Source organism: Dromaius novaehollandiae, chromosome 3 (assembly GCF_036370855.1).
Source record: "Dromaius novaehollandiae isolate bDroNov1 chromosome 3, bDroNov1.hap1, whole genome shotgun sequence".
In the NCBI taxonomy this organism is placed as follows: Eukaryota; Metazoa; Chordata; class Aves; order Casuariiformes; family Dromaiidae; genus Dromaius; species Dromaius novaehollandiae.
This window is the reverse complement of record NC_088100.1, coordinates 6,325,712-6,346,480: the sequence shown is the minus strand read 5'-3', so window position 1 is coordinate 6,346,480 and position 20,769 is coordinate 6,325,712. Positions and strand designations below refer to the sequence as shown.

Sequence of the window (20,769 nt, the reverse complement as noted above, 5' to 3'; positions counted from 1 at the left end):
GAGAGAGATTTCCTGAGATAAGAGGAAAATGCCATGAAACTTCCTATTTCTCATTTGTATTTTATTGCATATCCTGATTATACCTTGTGCCCACTGACACATGATTTCCCCAAGATTAAAGATTACAGAACAGACTGAGACTTTCCTTAGGATCATAATGCCTACTCCAAACATACATTGTGGTTGAAAAAAGCATTAAAACAAAATGGTTTTCCCATCTTTTCTTCTAATATTGTTTTCTCTTTTTATTGATAATCTGTGGGCAGTGGGTTTTTCATGCAGCTGGCAGCCTGTTGCTCTGCAAGGCTTACATTTGCAAGATGTACATTTGCCAGTCTTAAGCCCAGACACCGCAATGTTTTGTCTACCATCCAAAACCATTTGAACCAGCAGGTCCTTAGACGTGTTATGTGTCTCCTTGTTTAATCTGAGCCATCCTGTAACGTTTAGGTGGAGTCGTCACTCAAGCTCAGAAGGTCCCACTTGGTGGAAACACGCTTTGGGGCAAATGAGAGGGCAAAAAAGCAGAAAGAAGAATATGAATCCCTTCTGGTAAAAGCTTTTAACATACAAGGTCTCCCACCAGCAGCACAGGATTGCGAGGGCTGAACCGAATGGCATGTCCCTTCAGGGCTGGGAATAATTTTTGAACTTTCGGCCGCAATCCATTTTGAAGCCAGTTTGTATTTTTGATTGAATCTGAATCTGTATTTTTCACCTCCTTCTGTCAGCCAGTCTGAATTTTCCAAACAATGTCTTGCTTATGTGCTCTGTAGGATTTATTTTAAGTATGGTTTTGGCCTTCGTTTTGAGGTGTTTGAAGAGATTTTTTTATGCCTTTGGTATCAGTTCAGCCAGACGATGCAAGTCATGTCTCCCTTCAGCGCACAGATGGTTGCCTCGCTCTTCCTAGTAGTTCCTGCTCTGCCCTTCTTTCACTAGGCTCAAGCCTGCTCTAAAATCACTTTATCTTTGTGCTTGGAATAGGTAGACACAAGTCTTATTTTCCCTAGGACAAATGAAAATTAGCTGATTCCAATTAGCCGTCACATGGAAAAGAAGAATATTTATTTAGCGTCTTGGTGAAACCCGGATAAGGCTATGGCTGTTTTCCCGTGTGAGCAATGCAAGGGCGCCTGATTTAAGCAAATGTTTCTTTCTGCAACAATGGGCGAAAGAAGCCTATTTATGTCAGCGGGTGTCTCCATCAGCGGAGGATGGGTTTTTCCTACGTGCAGAATTAGCAGCAGCGTAACAGTAATCCTGAATGGTGGTTTGTGTTGGGATTTGAAACCAAAGGGCAGGAAGCTGTGGTATAATGTAAACCTCTGCTGGCTTCCATGCCGTAGTAACAGTGGAGAAAGAAGAGAAGTAGAAATAAGTGGTACAGAGGAAATAAATCTGAGTTAACAGGCTGTTAGAAAATGAATAATCTTTTCAGTTCTATAGAACAGTAAATTTTAATTGTGTTTTTTTTGTTATTTTCCTAAAGGAAGGGTGAATGCGTTTATTCCTGAAAAGATTTCACATTCTTACTTTTTAAAAATAATGATTTAGTACCAAAAGGGTATTGGAAGATCCTCTAGATGGAAGTGATGCATGTAGCTGAGATGCCCAACTTGGAGCAGCTGCAGTGATCCTGCTGTAAAGAAATAATTAATTATGAAAGTTTGAATCCAAATGCAGTATATTTTAGTATAATTTCCTCCAAAGCTCAGCTCTCCCCAAAATCTTGAACTCACAAGGTCTGTGTAGCCCCTGAATAGTTTGACCATATTGAAACTGAACTCAGTCTGAATATTTTTCTGCATTTAAAAGCTTTAGAGTTTTACTGCTGTTGGGATCGTTTCACTTGGTTTGGTAAGTATCGCCGTCTCCAAACGTCAAGTGTGCAATAGGGTCTCTTTTGTTTCACGGGGAGCAGAAGAATTATGGGTATAAAATGTTAGCCCAAAATGTTGATTTTGGAATTAGAATTGAAAGAAGGAAAAATAGGGAAAAAGTCATGCCTGAAGCTTAAGTTGAAATGTAGTTATTGTTCATACCTGCATTAAATTCTTTCCCCTGCATGATAGAAAATATAACAGCAAGATCTAATTTGAGGAGCTGAGCTTATATTATTTGTAAAAAATACATTTAAAAAAGTAATCAGACTTTGATTTAAAGCACAACTTCTGCAAAATAGCAGTATTGATTTCACCATTTATTTGGAAATTTATTTCCATATTTTAATCTACTCAATGTAACTTAAAAAATCATACAGTCTCTAATAGATGCAAATCTTCACGATCAGTAGGAGAGCCTAGGAAACTAGGCTTTAAAAATACGTTTTTCTAATGATTGTGCCTGCTTATAGTTCAAATAAAAGCAGTTCTGAGTGTCGACAAATGTGGGGCTTAGCTGTGATTATATCTGCTAAAAAGAGAGAGAAAAAAAAGGAGGGAGTACGAGGATTCAGCTTCCCTGTAGTTGCAGCTGGCAGTGGGATTGCTGTTCTCCTGCCTACCGAACTGCAGGAGTCAGTACGCCATATCCGAGGAACTGACCAAACGTGGGGAATCAGTGGTGAAAACAGAAATTTTCCGCACTTGAGAAAAGGTTTTCACGTAACTTCTTCCTCCCCTTCTCCCGTGGAGCAATGCTTAAGCTTCTTAGACACTGGAAATGAGTGGAGGCACCCTGGGAGGTGATGCCAAGGCCCATATATTTCAACCCCTTCATCAACAACCTGGATGGAAATACAGGGTATACTAAATCGGGGGTGCCTGGCATGCCAAATGGCAGAGCTGCAGTCCAGAGGGAGCTTGATAAACTTGAGGATCTATGAAGTTTCTGCAGAATAACCCCACGCGTCTTTAGAGCCTGCTAATCTACCAGACCGAGATGCCTGTTCCCAGGCTTGGTGCAAGGTACAGGCTGCAGATGCTTTGCATCGTCAAGTACAGTCTAGCCTATTCTGTTGCATTTATGCATCATTTTGTATGGAAATGGTATATGCTTTAACTTAAAATTGGTAATTTTCAATTTTATCACATCAGTCTTTTTATGCCCCAAATTTTGCCAAATACTCAATTCAAGCAAAAGGGTGTAATAATGAAATATCTTTTCTTCATCTTTTTATACATTTCTAGTTTGAAAGCAGCTGAGGTAAGGGCTGTTCTCTTCACTGTTTGTTCGACTAGTCTGATTTTTTCTAATTTACATTGCCTGCTTATCGCCTCTGATGCCAAAGCCACCACTTAGTCTTGGACCTGTAGACATTCTCTTTATGTTTTCAAAGGGAAAAAAACAAAATCCATTTATTGCTGGAAAGGATTCTGCTGCAGATATTAGTAGCTGGCTGCAGAGTCTCTGTATCCCAATCACAGCTCTTAGGGCTGACTGCACTACAGGAGCCCAGAGCCGTTGCCACCTGCTAGAAGGCAGGATGAAGTAATTGATGGGTCTTCAGATGTTAAAGAGTAAATTTTTTTGAAGAAACAAACAGAGCAAGGGACATAGTTGAAAATAGATTAGCAGTGAACTCCAAGGCCTGGGTGGCCATAGCATATGAACTGATGTTTTCTTATTCTCCTGATCTGCGTGTACTGAAATTAAATGGATGTCAGGCAAAAAATTGTTCTACTAAAGCCTCCAAATGGGATGCTGAGGTTTTTCTTCTCTGGGTCACACACGACCTCCCGATGATGCATTAGATGCTCTTCAATAAAATATATTTAGATTTGAGAACAGATACCTAATAACAGCAAAATTCATTATCTTTTAATCTGCAGATGAAAGTTTTATGTTTTAGACAGCTTAGGGAGATTCAGTCATGCTGTTTGACCCATGAGCGGTGGTCCTAAATCATCACCTATTAGCATGCCCTGATGGGCTCCACGATGTAGGTATTCTCGCGTGCTGGTCTAGCTGTGTGAGGCATGTCGTAAGGCTAACTTGTAGAAACAAATTTTGCATTTTCCTGTGTGCATTCGAACTGGAACCTCGGGTGTCAGCTTTGGTAGGGTGTAGGATGTTATATGGAAGGAGTCAAATGAAAAGCTATGTTTACCTCTCATGTTTAATCGCCTTTAGAAACGTTTTGGGGCATTCTGCTCAGAACGAATTTATGGCACTGCCTCTAAATTCAGCATATTTTATAGATGCATACTTTTGAAATAGGAAAGATGAGAAATTGGGAAATTTTAATGCATATTTAATAACAAAACAACCTTCCTGCCTCCCCCCCCCTCCAAAAAAAAAAAGTCTCAGCCAGGTGAACCATGATCTAATTTTCCTCTATAATAAAAACAAAATCGTAGCTCTGGAAGCATTATTCTTGGCTCTCAGCAGCTTAAAGGCATGCAAACATTACCATTTCAGCTCCCTTATACAGCTTAACTGGAGTGATTATGTCACAGCGTAGCATGTTTGTTTTCCACCTTTTTGACTGTTTGTCCATCGAGACGTTTTTGTAGAAGAAGTATCAGGGATTGTTGACTTTGGAGGCAGTGGAAGAAAAAATAATTATGGGGGAAAAAAAAAAGCAGACAGTACCGTTGAAGTAACTGTGCTCCTGTCACTGCAGAATGAATACTCCTTTCAACAAATCTATAATTTGCAGAAGTTGCAAAAAGAAAATAGCCGTAAGGTGACTGTTAACATACTTCAGTTCATCCTGCCAAGAAAGTTAACTTCATAAAGTCATTAAACCAGTGATTACATTTTAAAATATTATTCCCCAGCCATTTCTTCTTAGACTTTAAAATATAGTTACTGTATATACTACCTTCTTTGTAATGTGAAAAATTGTAAAATACACTTATTTTTCATAAGTTCATAATAATTAACAGAGCTATTTGCGCTCCTATAGTTAAAGTCATTTCAACACTTCCGTTATTAAAACTTCACTTTTAGGGGTTCATAATTTAGCAGTAATAAAAAATATATTCAGACTCTGAGGTCTCAAATATTGTTTTCTGATATTAGGGAATATAGGGTGTTTTTTCTTAAAGAAGCTAAGTAACTTTGATCGCTCACTGTTCTTCGAGATAATCCAAAATAAAATACCTTCTGGCGTGAACTAAATAACTTGAATCATCTCAAAACTTGGAAGAAAGACCCTGAGCACGTTGGGACTACTGCTGCCCCAAATTCGATGCAGTTTATGGCTAAGACTTGAAGAGAAATTGTGGGAAATGATTGCTGTATCTCCGCCTTTGCCTTTCCGTAAGTGCTGTTGTAGCGTCGAGTGTAAAAATATCGTAGCCCTGAGAATCGCAGATACTAGCAGCAGTCCCTGGCAGTAGACCTGCTGCCCAGGAGCTAAAAATCCACGAAATTAAGGCATTGGGGCACACTGCGTATTAACGGCAGCTCTGGGACAGTCAAACAAGACAGTTGGCTATAATACTAATTATAGCGGAGCGCTCGTGTTGTGGTTTGAATGGGTCAATTATGTGTGCGTTAAAACTATAAATACATCCCCCCCCCTCCCCAGCCTAGGCTGTGTGGGATGTAATTCTTTTTTAATTGCTTGGATACATATTTACCTGAGCATAGCCTGGTTTCCCAGGTAAATATGTGTGTACCAATGCAGAACTCGTTATGGTCTGTTTGGATAAATAATCCATATTTTATAACTGTACGGGAAGTAATTATTTTCCTATTTTGCTCTCTTTAAGCCAAAGAAATTAAATACTGTGGGTTCATTACTTAAAATAAAGTAGATGCAAAATTCACGTCAAAATGCGAATAAAGTTTTCATTGTTTTGGTGGCCACCAAGAATATTTTTTCCAGATTTTGATCTTGTTTTTATCCCAGAATAACTCTGCTAAAGTAAATGCCGTTATTCTGGATGTACTTAGATGCAGGTGGGACATGAGTTTGGCCTGCTCTCCTTCATCTCCCTCACTTAATCGGGCAAGTCCTCCAAGTAGCTTGCACACAGCCTTTTCTTTACATGACACTGGCAAGTGTTTATCATTTAGAAAAATAAGGTCTCTCAGCTGCACACAGAAATGAAAATACCTGGATTTCATGGTAAGAAAATCAGCGCGTCTAATAGCTATGGTCCTATATATGTTAGTGAGCTGGAGCGTACGTTCCTGCTGGACACTTCTGCTCTTGTTATATATGGTATTTGGAGAAGCTGTGTTATCACCATGGTAAGGTCATTTTTTGTAACACTTATAAACTTCCTAGGGCCAAAGTCAGCCCTTGCACAAATCCATTAGCTGCAATGGCTTCACACCAGAGATGCGTATTAGCTTGTTCCTGGTAAATTTGTTCTTATCCAGCTCTTTATATTTTCTGTTTGAATTATAAGCACGTTGTGTGCCTCCAGCTTCAAGGAGGAGTATGTTATGGTGACTTCTGAATTCCTGAAAACTCTCTGGTCTCGGTGACCGTAAGGGCCGACGGCGCGTTTGCAGGAGCAAACCCGACGCTCTCGGCGCGATGTGTTTTCTGTTGTGCGTACCAGATACAGTCAAGGTTTTGTATGCGTGTGATTCGTGTGGAAAAAAAAAATTAATGCAGTCCAGTATTATGATTTATGGACTGCATCTTTTGCCCACTGAACACTTGCCAAAAGGAAAATCTTCCTCCCCGCCCCCCGCTTTGGATATTAGAAACAGCTACTGTTTTTGTTGATCTTTTTAACTTCTGAATAGGGCTATTTCAAGGCATAGCAGCATGGGAGCTCAGATTAATAATATACTTATTCAGCCAGTGATACTGAGTGAAACCATTGCTAGGGTGAGCGGGAGGGATAGGATTTCTCTAAATTATTTTCAGGTGCATTAATGCCTTTCTGAAAGAAGAATATGGAAATATTTGGAAATAAATTTCTGCTCATTGGGCGTGTTACAGGTGTGTATGAGTTTTAACAAAAAAAAATGTTTTTAAGACATCTCCCTTTTTGAGAACGCCATCTCTACGACGCGATGTTGCAAAAGTCACCATGGTGTGGTCAAAGGAGCAAATCGTGTAGGCTTCTTGCCTGCGTTGGATTGCTCCTTGCTAGCCCCGGGGCCCGCCGATCATCTCCTTGGACAAGGCTGGCTTCTGGTCTTGCACTGCCTGGTCCTGTGCAACCAGCCTGATTTTCTTCCAGTCACCAGCCCTGAAGGGAACTGAATTACCGGCTGATGTGCTCAGTCCCTCAAAAAGAGGTTTTTGCTCTTTACAGCAGATTTGGAGGCGCTTTGGGCCTCTAGAGGCCCTGCTGTTTGGGCTGTTGTGAGCGAGGGAAGGACAACTCTCCGCCTCTCGTTCCCACGGCCGCCTCCGATGGATCCAGCAGCATCCCTCAGTCCTCTCTTCCTCTCATTCGTACCCATGTGGCCTGGTTTGCTCAGTTGGTGTTTTCTCGATTGCTTTATTAATAGAGTCGGTGTTTCCTAGTAATTCCTTTTCTTTCCAATGAAATATGAACGTGCCTAACAAAGTCTTCATGTGGGCATGCTTTGTAGTAACGATAAGTCAAGTAAGGTGGGATTTCTTTCCAAAAATACTTAGGTAAGCTCTTTAAAATTAATATTTGTTATTCTAAAAAATTTGGAGAGAGATCAGCTCGCCATCCACAGTTGCAGATAAAATGGCATGGAAAGAATTTGGCATTTTTACGTTGCCTGAGAGAATTCTACGTTCATTTTCAAGGCTAACACAGCGCATGGAGGAAAAAGAGTGGTGTGGAAATGACCATTTTAAATATAAACAAAAAGCTTTTGCTCGAGATTTGTTGAAAGTGTTTCAGGCTTTTTGTGAAATTTTTGCTTGCCTTTTGGCTAACAGGAGCAGAGTGAGTGACACCTTTGAGAGTCCCAGCTCGTGTTTTTAAGGTGGTATATTTTGCCGTACGCTACCGTGCAGAATATTATCTGAATTTATTTAAAAATCCAGTGAATACAATTTTTAACCCAGAAGCAACCATCCTAATTTATGCATTTATTTTAGTTGCAGCAAGCAGCTGAAGTTTCTCAGCTGAGAGGAGCTCGAGTCATCTCTGCTGAAGATCTCCTGTTTTTAATGCGCAAAGATAAGGTAGAGTAACAAGACAGAAATGTTGTATTTTACGTAGTGAGCTGCTAATCATCATTGAATGTGTTTGCTTAGCTTGTAGCAAAGAAATCCATAATCATGAAGAACTTTGCTAAATAATATAGCTGCATTGCAATCACATTTTATGGTGCCCAGTACAGTAATTGCATGGTATTGTAATTAATTCACATTTTCTCCAATAACTTCAATTAACAGTTCATTTTTTGCACTCACTTTAAGATGGGTGATGTGCCTTAGAACTGAAAGCAATTTCTTAACAGTAGTATAGGTGTGGATCCTTAGCCCTTATAAGCTTTTCCTATAAATAAAAATCAGTCATTCTGACGTCCTCCTGCTTATGCAGGCTGCAGCTGCAGGTGTGATGCTCGACAGTGTGACTGTTAGATTTTCTTCATTTAAGCTGTCAATAAATTCTATCTTGCTTTTCTTTTATAATAGTCTTCCTGTACTTTATCTCACTGGAATCTCCATGTTTAGGGATGGTCTTGCTTTCCCTGGATAATGGGTAGAGTAGGTCAATAACTAAGACCAGAATTTTCTAGGAGAACCCAAAAGCCAATTTCTTCAAATTTTGAAATTGTTCAAAAATACTTATTGACCGTTTTTATCAACAATATTTATTTTCCCTTTATCTTTCTTTTCCCTTTGTCCCCCTTTTTTTTTCTTTTTCCTTTGCTTTTCTTTCACCATTTGATAGGTGAAACCAAATGACCAAAACATATCAAAATGAAACAAGCCTAAAACATGAAAAACACTTGCAGTGACTTTTTCTGATGTGATCAATAAGGCTATATTGAAAGCAGTGGTTAATATGGATGTCAGAAATCATGGAAGCTTACATTTTTATAGGTTTGAATTTCCAAAGTAAGTTTTGGGTTTGGAGTGTCCAAAGGAAGCCTAATTTCTGATTTTCTGCTTTCTGAAAGTCAAACCCGTTACAGTCCCATGGTTGGCAACCAAAGTAACAGGGAGGCCAAATAAATAATTTTTAATGTGGAATTGCTGCTGACCTTGATGAATTATCCATGTGCGGATGTTCAGCGGAATAACGTTCTAAAAAATATTTTTACTGAATAATGTGTTTTGTATGTTTGTGTGTTACAAAGTTAGTCTGCATAAATAACAGCTGTATATATAGTACTAATTAATGTCAATGTATTTTTTCTCTTAGAAGAAGCTTAGAAGGCTACTTAAATACATGTTTTTTCGAGACTACAAATCTAAAATTGTGAAAGGCATAGAAGAAGATGACCTCATTGAAGGTAAGAAGAAAAAAAAAAGGTGTAATTGGGGGAGGTTTGATATTTTTTAAATGCACTGAACAGCTCAGTGGAAATTATTAATGTCTTATCTAGGTAGTTGTAGACACCAAAATATTGACTTCATGGTAGTTCTGTTTTAAATCTCTGCTTTTCAGTTTGAATTACTTCAAAATAAAGTATTTCCTTCTACCTTCCAAATGATAAGTGAGACTGTTTAATATCAGAAGTTTGTTGAACTAAGAAACGAGTGCTGATTAAAACCCTGATTGATTTCAGCATGTTTAATTTAAATGTGACAGCTGCTGTGTGCAAGGGGGAGGTTTATTTGAGTGGACATTTCTTAAATTATTATCAAAGAGTTTTGACATCTTTTACAAAAAAAAGAAAAAATACACACATAATCTAAAGTTATTTAATACTAATATTTAATACTAACACTTCAGATTTTGTATCTGCAGTTTAAGGAATGGGAAACACTTGTTTCCCCATTCCATAAGCAAATTGCAGAGTTTGTAACAAATGCATTTAAACCCCAAAGCTCTTTGAATTACAAAAAAGTGTTAATCTCTGTCATATCATTTGCTAGTATAAATACATACAATTGTAGCAAAGTTTGGGAGATTTTTATCAATACAAGAATTATCCTCTCATTTACAAAAAGTTAAAACTTACCATAACAAATATAAATCTTACCATATTTTTATTGCAGTACATTGCAATCTCCGTATGCCACTTTTTGCATTTTTAACTTATTTCCTTTCTTGGAGCTTTAAAACATTTTTTTTTCCCTTACAGTGAATTCCGTGTGTTTGGGTCCTCTGACTGTCCATATTAATGTTACCTAAACAGTGTACTTCCTGCTTTATCTTACTGAATCTGTGAATAAGTTTTTGTCAACTCATTAGAGATTTAATTTGCCTGCGGCACTTTATTTTAACAAAACATGAAAACGTATTGTTTCATGCAAGCCGTCTGCTAGAATACCTGACAGCTTTGTTTCCTTAATGCTTAAGTCCATGTCACTAATTAAAACAAATAAATGCTTTTCATAAGTCATTTATGTGCTCACGAAATGCTTCCTAAGCAGAGTTAATCCTCTAATTGAAGATCATGTTTTGGCTTTAGTAAATTAAGCCATTAATTTTTTTTGTGACTTGAGTGTCTTTATAGCTTTTTTTCCTGTTAGAACAGCAGAGAGCATCTCACCAGGGTTCTCTAGGCTTTGGCTGAGGGATGGCCCATCACCTGTAGCAAGAGCAGTGGAGTTGCATCTTAAGGTTTGTGTGTGGTTGGCTTTAGGTTGTAGGTAATTAGGATGGTCGGATGTTGCTCATGCTTTTGGGAAAGTGTGTTTCCTCCATGTATTATATTACCCTGAATGAGTTTTTTTACAAACAAAGAAGAGAGTTTTTTTCTGCAGCTCTATCCGCTATGGATCCTTCAGTGAGAAATAAGAATATAGGGGAACTAGATGCATTTATAACAGGACATTCCCATTATTTTTGGGCTTCCCACTGAGGGTGTCCCAAGCCGCTTGTCACAGTGCTGATGTATAACCTGCTGCAGCCTCCGGTGGTTGGAAGTCGGTGTCTTTAGACTGGATTGCTGCAGCAGCCCAGAGGTGGCTTCGCCCCAGACACGTGTCACAACTTGCCCGAGGAGGACAGTAAGAACAGGCCTTTCCTGCAGACTGCCTTCCCTTTGAGACAACAGCCCTTTTTGGAGTTGGTTCATATGTGGGATAGCCAGATAACTTCAGTTTGTTGTTCTTTGTTTACTCTTGTGTAGACAAATTCAACAGTAACAACACCAACAAACGGCAGAAACTTGCTCAAGACTTTCTCAACTCCATTGACCAGACTGGAGAGCTCCTAGCCATGTTTGAAGATGATGAGATTGATGATGTTAAGCAAGAGCGGATGGAGGTAATTCCTTTCTTTTGTTGATACCCAGCTCCAGCAGAGAAGCGTGTACGAGCCTTCATACATCATGCTGGCCCGATGCTATTTTCTTCCTACATACTATCAGTGTTATATTTTTTTTTCATTTTGCTCAGATGGTCTAAAGGAATCTTATTTTCATATTTTTCCTATTCCCTCAAATATTTCCTGATATCTAAGCCGGCATGCTGAGAAGGAAGATTATGAAAGGGTAGTTATGGATCTTTCTGTCTGTCATGTATTTGTATTTCCTTCCTGTGGAAAGCACATTTGATTTAAAAACATTTAACACACATTTTTCACAAACTTTTTTTTTCTTTTTGTTATTCCTCTTGTTAGAAAATCCTACCTAGATGACAACTGATGGCCCTTTTCATATAACACAGCTTACAGCTAAAAGGAAAAATACTCTGTGCCCACATGCTTCAGTATATGCTCTTCTCTCCCTCCTGTTTTTGAGTCTTATTTTCTGATCTATGTATGCATGAAAGGTATGTCTGCATAACAGAATGCAGTACTGTATCATTCTTAAAAAGCAAGCTTGGGATTAGAAACAATGCAAGTATGCTGGCATGAAAGTCTGTGGAACCAGTGTGGTTTTGATACCAGTATTAGTTCACTGAGGCTTAGCTCTATTGGCACGTGACACTGTGTCATGGCCGGTCTGCCTTACAGACCTCATTATCCCTGTGTCTTCTCTTTTTATGCCCTGTCAGTGCTAGAAGGTGGGTGCTTTGGTATGATGAGGTGGCTCTTACATTCAGTAACGTTCGTCTGTTCAATATTTGCTTATTTGGTCCTCATTTCATTTTCAGGATTTCATGGAAAATTTTAAGTAAGGAATAACCAAACTTTCATCCTGCCCTAACTATAAGTCTCAGTTTTTCTTCTTTCTGGAGACCCTTTTCGGGATTGAGACATTCCGCATCTTGTGTCCCCTTCCTCGCCATTAAAATTGTTCAAAGTCTAATCAGGAATCCTTCCTCTTTAAGAATTTGAATAGGAATGAGTCCCATTCCTCCCCAGCTGAGAAGCACTGTCCTAGAGGAGTCATTGCCAGCCACTGTTTGTGTTTTGGAAATGGATGGTTGCTTTTCTTTTCTTTTATATTTATTTATTCATTTATGTAAAATTTATGTTTTGCATAAATACAAGCATACCCCTTGAGCTTTTGTGGACAAAAATAAGCACATTCAGAGCACTGCTCTGAATGGATCTCCTATGTACTTGACTTTAAGCTATTCTTTACTCTTTCTTCTGTCATTCTAGTATATATATATATTTTTTTGGTCTAAAAAAACTACACAAGTTGCCAGAAGTGTGAAGTTCACTGTCCCAGAGAAGGACACATCTAACTTTCTGTTTATCTGTCAAGGAATGCGCCCCCCAAATCACATAGTTATCTTTCATCTTATTGCATTTTTTTTTTCATTAGACTCTAATTCATGAACTGTAAGATAGGTGTTTTTAAAAGTACTGAGTCTAATTCTTTTCTGTATTGCTCTACTTACATTCGATTTTGTGAACTCTTGACCTGTTCCTATGTTAAAAAAAATCAAGATCTACTTATTTTAGAATAAGATCTTCATAAATTGTATACAAGTATGAAGTTTCTTTCTTAATAGTTTTTAAATGGCAAAACAAGCAGCATTACTTGAGATGTGCTACTCCAAATGTTTAAGATATTTTTGGCTCTGCTTTGTTTTGGATTTTGTTGTCACTTTGAGATGGGTAGAAGGGAATCAACAATAGTAGAAAATGTGATCCAATCCTGAAGGACAAGTTATTAGTGGATGGGGGTAATCTAGTGTGTCACATTTTCTTTGTGCAGTAGATTATGTTTAATCCATGCTAAGTATTGGAGGAAATCCAATAGACACTTTAAAAATTCTAACAATGTTCTTTAAGAAATTAGTATACTTAAATCATAAACTGTGATCTAAAAGCAATGTTCCTTTTAGGTATCAATTACCTCAGAAATGTGTGGTTATCTTGATTTGGACAACTGCAAATGATTTGAGTTCCACTTTGCCCTGGGCCAAAATTATGCCAAGTTGTCTGGAGCAGATGATAAGCATATATTTCTGATGTCATTATGGGTTAAAGAGGATATGATTGTTTAGCAGTATGTTTTCAGTTATGATACAAAAGGCAAATATTGTTTATACTTATTTCTTTTAGAACATTTTATAAAATTAGAGCTAAAACTTAGTGAGGACACTTGCTGTTCTGTGAGGTCTATACCATATTTGTGTCACTGAGGAGCAAGGAAAGCTCTGAGCCACTTTCAAGCATTAATAGAGGAGAATAAACAGTTCTTCAGTTTTGATTGAAAAACATCCACTAAAGCTGTCATATTACATAGAAAGGTCATCAACTTTGTCGAAGGTTAGCGACTGTATCCTGTGGTTTTAATTTGAAGCAAGAGGACTATATCAATAATAATAATCCACAATGTACAAATGAAAGGCAAATAATTTGAAAGTGTGTGGCAAAAATTAAGAAGAAAATCCACATTACTTTTTTATAGTATATGATTATGCTATCACTCCATTGTGATCAGGTGACTCATAATAAGAACTTCAGTAATAGCAATGAATAGTTGCAAAGCAGTCAACTGTACTGGTGAAAAGAAGCCAAACCGGTGACTGTCTCATTAAGTATTTTGCTCTCCCAAGATAGCAGTTGAACACCAATGATACGCTTCTCCTCAGCGTGTGAACAATTACAGCTGGAACAAAATATTCTAGTTCATAGATGCAATTGGACTATGCACAGTAAAAGAGATCTGTCGAGATCACAGAAGTTGTCTTCATAGCACGTGATAGCGTCTTGAGAGTAACGCACATAGTGCTGATGTATCTGAACGCCCATTTTGATGGCCCAGATGAGGCCCTCCTTTCCGCTTCGCATTAGAACAAGCAGGGCTGGTGTTGCTCGGGGATTTAATTTTTCTTCTGCTGCCTTTGGTATGCCCAAGAATCCACGAGGACAGTCCCACAGGACAAGGGGCTTGCAATTTTGCTTCTTCTGTCTCTTAATCATTAAGAGGAGAGAACCAGCACTCCGGTGGGATTTGGCTGAATCGGAGGGGTGAGAACTGAATCGGAGGGGTGAGAAGGCATATGCACGTTGAAGATCATCACGCTTTTCCATATTTGGCATTTCGGGGTAGAGAGGTAGTCTTGATTGTTTAGATCTTTATGTTGCTACTTTGAACCTCTCAGATGATCTGTTCATAGTAAAATTAGCTGCGGGTTTGGCTGTGATTTTGTGAATGGTCACTCCACTCTAATTGAGAGAGAGAGAGAGTGGCTATCAAATTTACCATGTCCGGTTTTTAAAATCAGACAGAGCTATTCTAAAACTTAGCTCACTTAATTGCAAAGCTGATTTGTATCTCATTCTGTAGCTGTGCATTTTTTATCACTTGTTTTATAGTGCTAATACCTCCCTCCCAGGAAAAAGTCTTCTCATCAGGCATCCGAACGGACATACAAAGGAGCGCTTCGAGCATCACTGTGAATGCTCTAGTTCAGGTTTTGTTCCCTTAGGATTAAAAGGAACACCATGCATCTGTCGCTCTGCCTACTAGTCTAGGGATATATTTCCAACACTCAGCTGTTATGGGCAATAATTCAGTTGCAGCAGCTACCATAATGCTTTCATAGCAGGTCTGAATAAACAGTGGAGGGAAAACAACCTCAACAGAAGAATACAGTACCTTGAAAGTAGGCTAGGTGCCAGTAAAAAAAAAGAGTTAAAACTACATTTAGAAAGGGATCGGCCAAGTTTGTGGCTCTTTAATGCATATTGTTCCATGAATTGTATGTTAGGTATTTAAAAATTGCAGCTACATATTACTCTTTGTAGAAGTTCACTGTGGATGTGATTTTTCCAACACTTTTTGTCAGTATATGTCCGTTAGTTGTAAATCCTACTGTAAACTATACAAATCTCACAGAATGGAATGAACTACATCCAAAATACAACATAGTGCAATAAAGTGTAGGTGTATTTGGAATATATCGTTTGCTTACATGAGGTTAAATTAATCCCATTTAATTCTGTACACAGACAAAATTAAGTGTCGCATGTTAGCTGGTCGCGTAGACTACTCTTCTAGCTGACAGAGTCAATCACTTTGGGTGCAGTTCATCCCTACCCATCCCTATCCCACCTATTTTGGGATACAAGGGATCAGGCACTCGGTTTCAATCAGACAAATAAAGCAGATTAGGCATTTAGTCCATGTCGATAGTAGTAAATCAGTGACTGAGATGATTCCTTGGCCCTGGAACGTGATCATTGATGTTGTTAAAATGTTATTTAGACTCTGTTTGGAGGCTCAGAGGGCGATAGCACAGACAGAGGTGGCTCCACACTGACCTGGCATTTTTTAGTTTAGACAGCTAAAATTAGATGGCATCGTTCGAAAAAATTTGTGAGCTCCTATGTTCAGGGAGTATCCGAAAGACAGTGTGGAAGTACTCAAATTCATCGTATTAACTCAGGAAAAATGTACAACAAAAATAAGCAGGAAATGATTTCAAAAGAGCGTTGAGGCCTTTTAGCACTACCTTTCTCATTTCACTGATAAAAGTTATGCCAGGGTGAGTGCTATGTGGGGTCATTACTCTTTAGGGGATATCTGTTCATGCGGGGTGTATCAATAACAAACTGGAATTTGATTTAAAGCCCATATGGAAAACTTAGTGCTGTAGTACAGACAACACATCCTTAATAGAAACTGCATGCCGGAAGACAAACTATGAAGTTTTATATTACGAAGCATGAGGACATGGTTTCTCAGAGCATGCTTTTTTTTGATGTAGAAGTTTTTATGGTAAACTTAAATCAGAATGGTTGCATTCTAAATTATTCTCTTTCTTCCAAAAAGATATTTTGAACTTTCTTACTGATTTTTCAGATTGTTCTTGATAGAAGCTATGTTTTGGGAAGGAATCATGGCATTTAGTTGAGGACTAACTTTTATTATCTCATGATATTGTGCCCAAATGTAGTAAGTTATTAATTTTGGAATCACAGTTTTTGATTCTTAGATTTTAACAACTGTAGTCTGTGAAAGAATTCATCTTTGGGTAAGATTCAGCTCCAGATGAAGACGCTTGAATTCAGGCATTTGCATGTGAGCTAAGTGTCTAATCTCCTCCTATAGTCCATGGAGACTCTGTCAGTGCAGATAGTGGAGTCCAGAGAGGTATTCCGCTGACCAGATGTTTGTTAAAGCTTCTTTAGTGAGCTACCCAGCTCTTTAAACTCCACTGGATGTAGTTTGTCGGGAATTTCTCTGTGCTGTCAGTGACCGTTCCGCTTGTATCAAGGCCAGATGTGGAGAGTGGAGGGTGAAAGATTAAGACAAGAAGTACTTGAGGAGAAGCAAAAAAGGTTTGGGTTTTGGGGGAACTGGTAATAGATACGCCTACCAAGTACGTATGTCTGTTCTGATTCACTTGAGACTATGGAGTGTAATCTCTGCTGCATTTTTCTGCTGTCTTGAAAAATACTCACAGGTCTATCATCCATTCATTTTGTGCTGGTCTACGTATAGAATTGCAACTTGCTGCTGTTATATAATTTACGTGAGTAACTCAAGTTATAAGAGCATTACAGTAGATAAGCAGGCTACTGACAACTCAAATAAGTGTCACTATGATATACCGTGATGGAATTTCTGAGTGGTCTTCAACATACTTTTTGAAGCCTAGGAGATTCTGCACGTACGTACGGAAGCCCTGAGGAAATAAAATTGTATGGAAGTTTCAAATTTAGGCACTCAAAAGTTGGGAAATTGTAGTGTTAAGATTGTCAAGATCATCTTAATTTGTTATCATTGTGCATATGCATTGTGATATTGTCTTCAATTACATGGTCATATAATTCTATTTTCCTCATATCCTTGGCTTCATTGAAAGCATGGAATGAACGACTCTTACTTAATGAACAATTCAGTGTTTGGGTAGGTACTATAATCATTAGAAATTATTCAGATCCTGCCCTGAAGAAAAGCATGCTGCCTACAGAAGTCTTGGAAGGTAATGGTGTCCAAGGCTATGAGAATTGGAGCCATCTAGGGTGAGGTCTGAACTGTTGAGAGAGTTCAGATCAGCTGGATGGCCATGGGTCAGCCCTCAGATGCTACAAAAAATAAGTAGATGGTAGCAGTCTCTGCCCAAGAGACCTTAAGTTTAAAAAAAGGGATAGAAAATAAGTTTTGTTATTCTTTCCTCAACATTGTCCAAAATATGGACAATGGATAATCTCTTATATGGATAAGAGATCCCAGTGATGGAACAGAGAAGGGCGAGCCATACCTTTAAACATCTTGTGTCTCATGATACGTTCCTGTATGGACTAAATAATTGCAGGCTTCAGTGTAAACCAGTATCATCCTCAGCTGTGTGTCCAGGCCAATAAATAGGAGGTTGTGTCTTGAATTCACTAATGTCTAAGCAGTGTACTCAAACAGGAGTGGGAAAGTTCCTGCCCAATATGATGTGCCCAAAGAGTTCCAAGGTCAACACCAGCTCCCTCTATACTGTCTATTTCTTTCTATATAGATAGATACAAAGATTTAAAAGGAGCGTAGATAGGACGTTAATCAAGAAAAAACTCAGTTTTATTCTGTAAACATTTTTTTTCCCCAATATCCAAATATAGAAAGAATTAATTTCTCCGTATCAGGTCACTCTGATGTTTCTGGATGAGTACGGAGATAGCAAAACCAGTAGTGTCTGAATTGTAAATTAGCCGTCTGGACATCAAGGTCTTTGTAACCATTATTCAGCATGAAAATAGGCCTATTGGTATTAATGGTTTCTCTGATTACACACTGCTTGGGAATGTTTGGGAAACTGGGAAAAATCACTATTTTTCTTGGGTAATGGTTGAATTGGTAAAAGTAAACAGAAAATAAGCAGAAACAGTTTTTCATTATCTATATATCTGTAAATACTACGTCATTGTCAGCGGAATTGGAAAAACCTGTCAAGTGGAAAAGGTTTCTCGTTATAGCCAATGATATCAATAGACTTTTTACACTGCTACAGCTCTAAGATTATTAGAGCTTTCTCGCATTGGGGTTGATTGCCATGGTTACATGAAGTGTGGTGCTTGTTTGGGTCTTCAGTCCTAGTAAATTAATGCTGTTTTTAGAGCATTTTGGTGAATGTTGCTCATACTACAAATTTAGGTGGTTTTCCTGGGAGGACAGGGTGTTATTTGCTTTTCTGACTTTTAGTTCTTTGAGTACTTTTTGCCACTTTTTGATTTTTCTGAAGAAGAAGAAGATTCTGGACTGCTGTATTTTGTAATGTTTGACACCAAAATGACTGCAGTTTACCTTAACTTTTGGAAGGAGACTTTATATATATTACTTATATCTCTATTTATATGTACATATGTACATATATATAGTGTTTCCACAGAGCATTTGATTAGGAGCCAAATGTAAGAGTAAGAAGACCTTCTCTATCTGAGTGTATTTTAATACTGTTTATTTGTGAGCTTGCGTTCATCATGTTTGTTGCTCAGATACCATGAAAACAGAATCAGTGCATTGTAGATGGCATTAGATACAATGATTAGTCATAGATGGAAAAATCGATGTTTAAATGAAATGTTAAATACTGCTCACCATACATTGGTATTTACAACACAGTTACTGTATGTGTAAATTATGGAAAATTGTGAACAAGGAATGATGCTGAAGTCTAACGCAGCGCCCATTAGTAGCAGCTTATTGAAATTGCTGTCATACTTTAAAGTAATTAAACAAATTAGTGCCGATAAGGGTTTGTATTTTTGAGGTTGTTTGGAGATGGGATAATGTAATTTTTTTTCTGCAAGACGGGATGTAATTCATACGCTTTGGGGAGAAAAACTAATTTTTCCACATCTTTTGAGTTATAGCATGAATGAAAATTTGAAGGATCTCTAGGACATTCCCAGTTCTCACCTGTTTCAAAGACGAGATTTGCTGATACTATTGTGAAGTGGGAGATGGAAACTTCAGCTCATATAGATGCAGTGTTCATGGGAACAAGTTCAGAGGCAGACTCTTCTCTTTCTTCTGCCTGGGACGTTCCTTGGTGCAAGACCCTGCCAGCTTGTTGGCCACTGAACATTGGCAGGGTGGTGGTTTGGCCAAGCTCCGTTGTCCCCTCCTAAATTTCTGTCTCCTTCTCTTTAAGGATTCATATCACAAAAAGCCTTCCCTGGAAGAAACTAAGCTCTTTTCACAAATGAGAATGATAGAGGAAGGTTCCCTATGGCACGAAATAGAAGAGGTTTTAATGTTTGGGCTTTTTTTGTTTCAACCACCACAGAAGAGAAGAGGAGTCTGAGAATCATCCTGGATTTAACAGATAGGTGAGAACATTCAGAACTGGTTTTGGGGAAAGAACGTCTTCCTACCTCACCTGAAGCAGATTGATATATTCCTCCCAGCCTAAAGTAGTGTCAGCTGTAATTTGTCTGAAGGTTCACTTGTCTGCTATTTCTGGACACCACCAATATGTTAGAAGCAAGTTCCTTTTCTGCTCTCCTTATTCTGTAGATTTGTTAGGGGAATGACTGTGCCTTTCCCAGTGTCAGAATGTCTCAGCCAGGAATTCACACCTAGTTTTAATCATGTTCATGTGGCAACCCTGTTAATACCTTCTTCAAAATTACTAAGAATCCTTTTCTGTTAAATTGGCATTTAGCCTCTGACAGGAGAGCGAACAAGCTATGTGTGATAATAGCCCCTCCACAGTGTGTAGTTTAAGGACAATATAGAGGAGTGTTGAAAGTCATTTTTAGGCTGCATCCCAGCTAAATATAGCTAAAATGAGCTCAGATCTATTGAAGTGCACAACTTAATGGGGAAAAAAAATCTATTCAAGGCTATTGAGTACAAGGACACTGCATTTGGTTAAGGAAGTGCTTGACCTACAGATCACCAGCTGCTGCAAGACTATTCAGGGGAAGAATTATTATAAGCTTCACTTGCATTTGTGTTCTTCGCTCAACCTCCAGGGCTGGCTACTGTTGGATACTGGGCTAAATGGAGAATTGCTCTGACTATCCTTGGGAACCCTAGATCTCCTTCTTTTAGATCTTTCAGAGATCTCCTAGATCTCTGCTTTTATTTTTTTTCTCTCTGACTACAGGATTAGCCAGGACTAGTGCAATTTTACTCCTCAGAAGTCTTTTTGCTAGCTTCTGGTCTATAATGCCTATCATACCTGCTTGGTTTTAGACAGGATTTTATGAACCCTTGTCACAGGCTTACTTAAGCAAAAATCAAAAATCACCTGATACACTTGGAGTCACTCACTATCTGCATATCGTCCTCCTCCTTTAAATCAGTTCCAGTCTGAAAATTACCACATCACAAGACTTGATTACATTTGTCCACTTAGCAGGTACAAGTGTCATCTTTTTTGGTTCCCATTTGCCAAGCCACCAAGGTCTCAGCTGGTTAGACCTATGAGACCTCCTCCTACCTACATTCACACTA

General features: G+C 38.5%; 1 protein-coding gene across 7 annotated transcripts in view; it reads left to right on the top strand.

The window, feature by feature from the left end:
- SUPT3H (SPT3 homolog, SAGA and STAGA complex component) overlaps window positions 1-20,769 on the top strand; it is a 280,114-nt gene that overhangs the window by 182,247 nt on the left and 77,098 nt on the right. For all 7 annotated transcript variants that reach the window (XM_064508310.1, XM_064508308.1, XM_064508309.1 and 4 more), the window contains 3 exons: window positions 7,940-8,026; window positions 9,216-9,306; window positions 11,095-11,231. In XM_064508310.1, coding sequence (XP_064364380.1) covers window positions 7,940-8,026; window positions 9,216-9,306; window positions 11,095-11,231 — 315 coding nt within the window. The remainder of the gene's footprint in view (window positions 1-7,939; window positions 8,027-9,215; window positions 9,307-11,094; window positions 11,232-20,769) is intronic.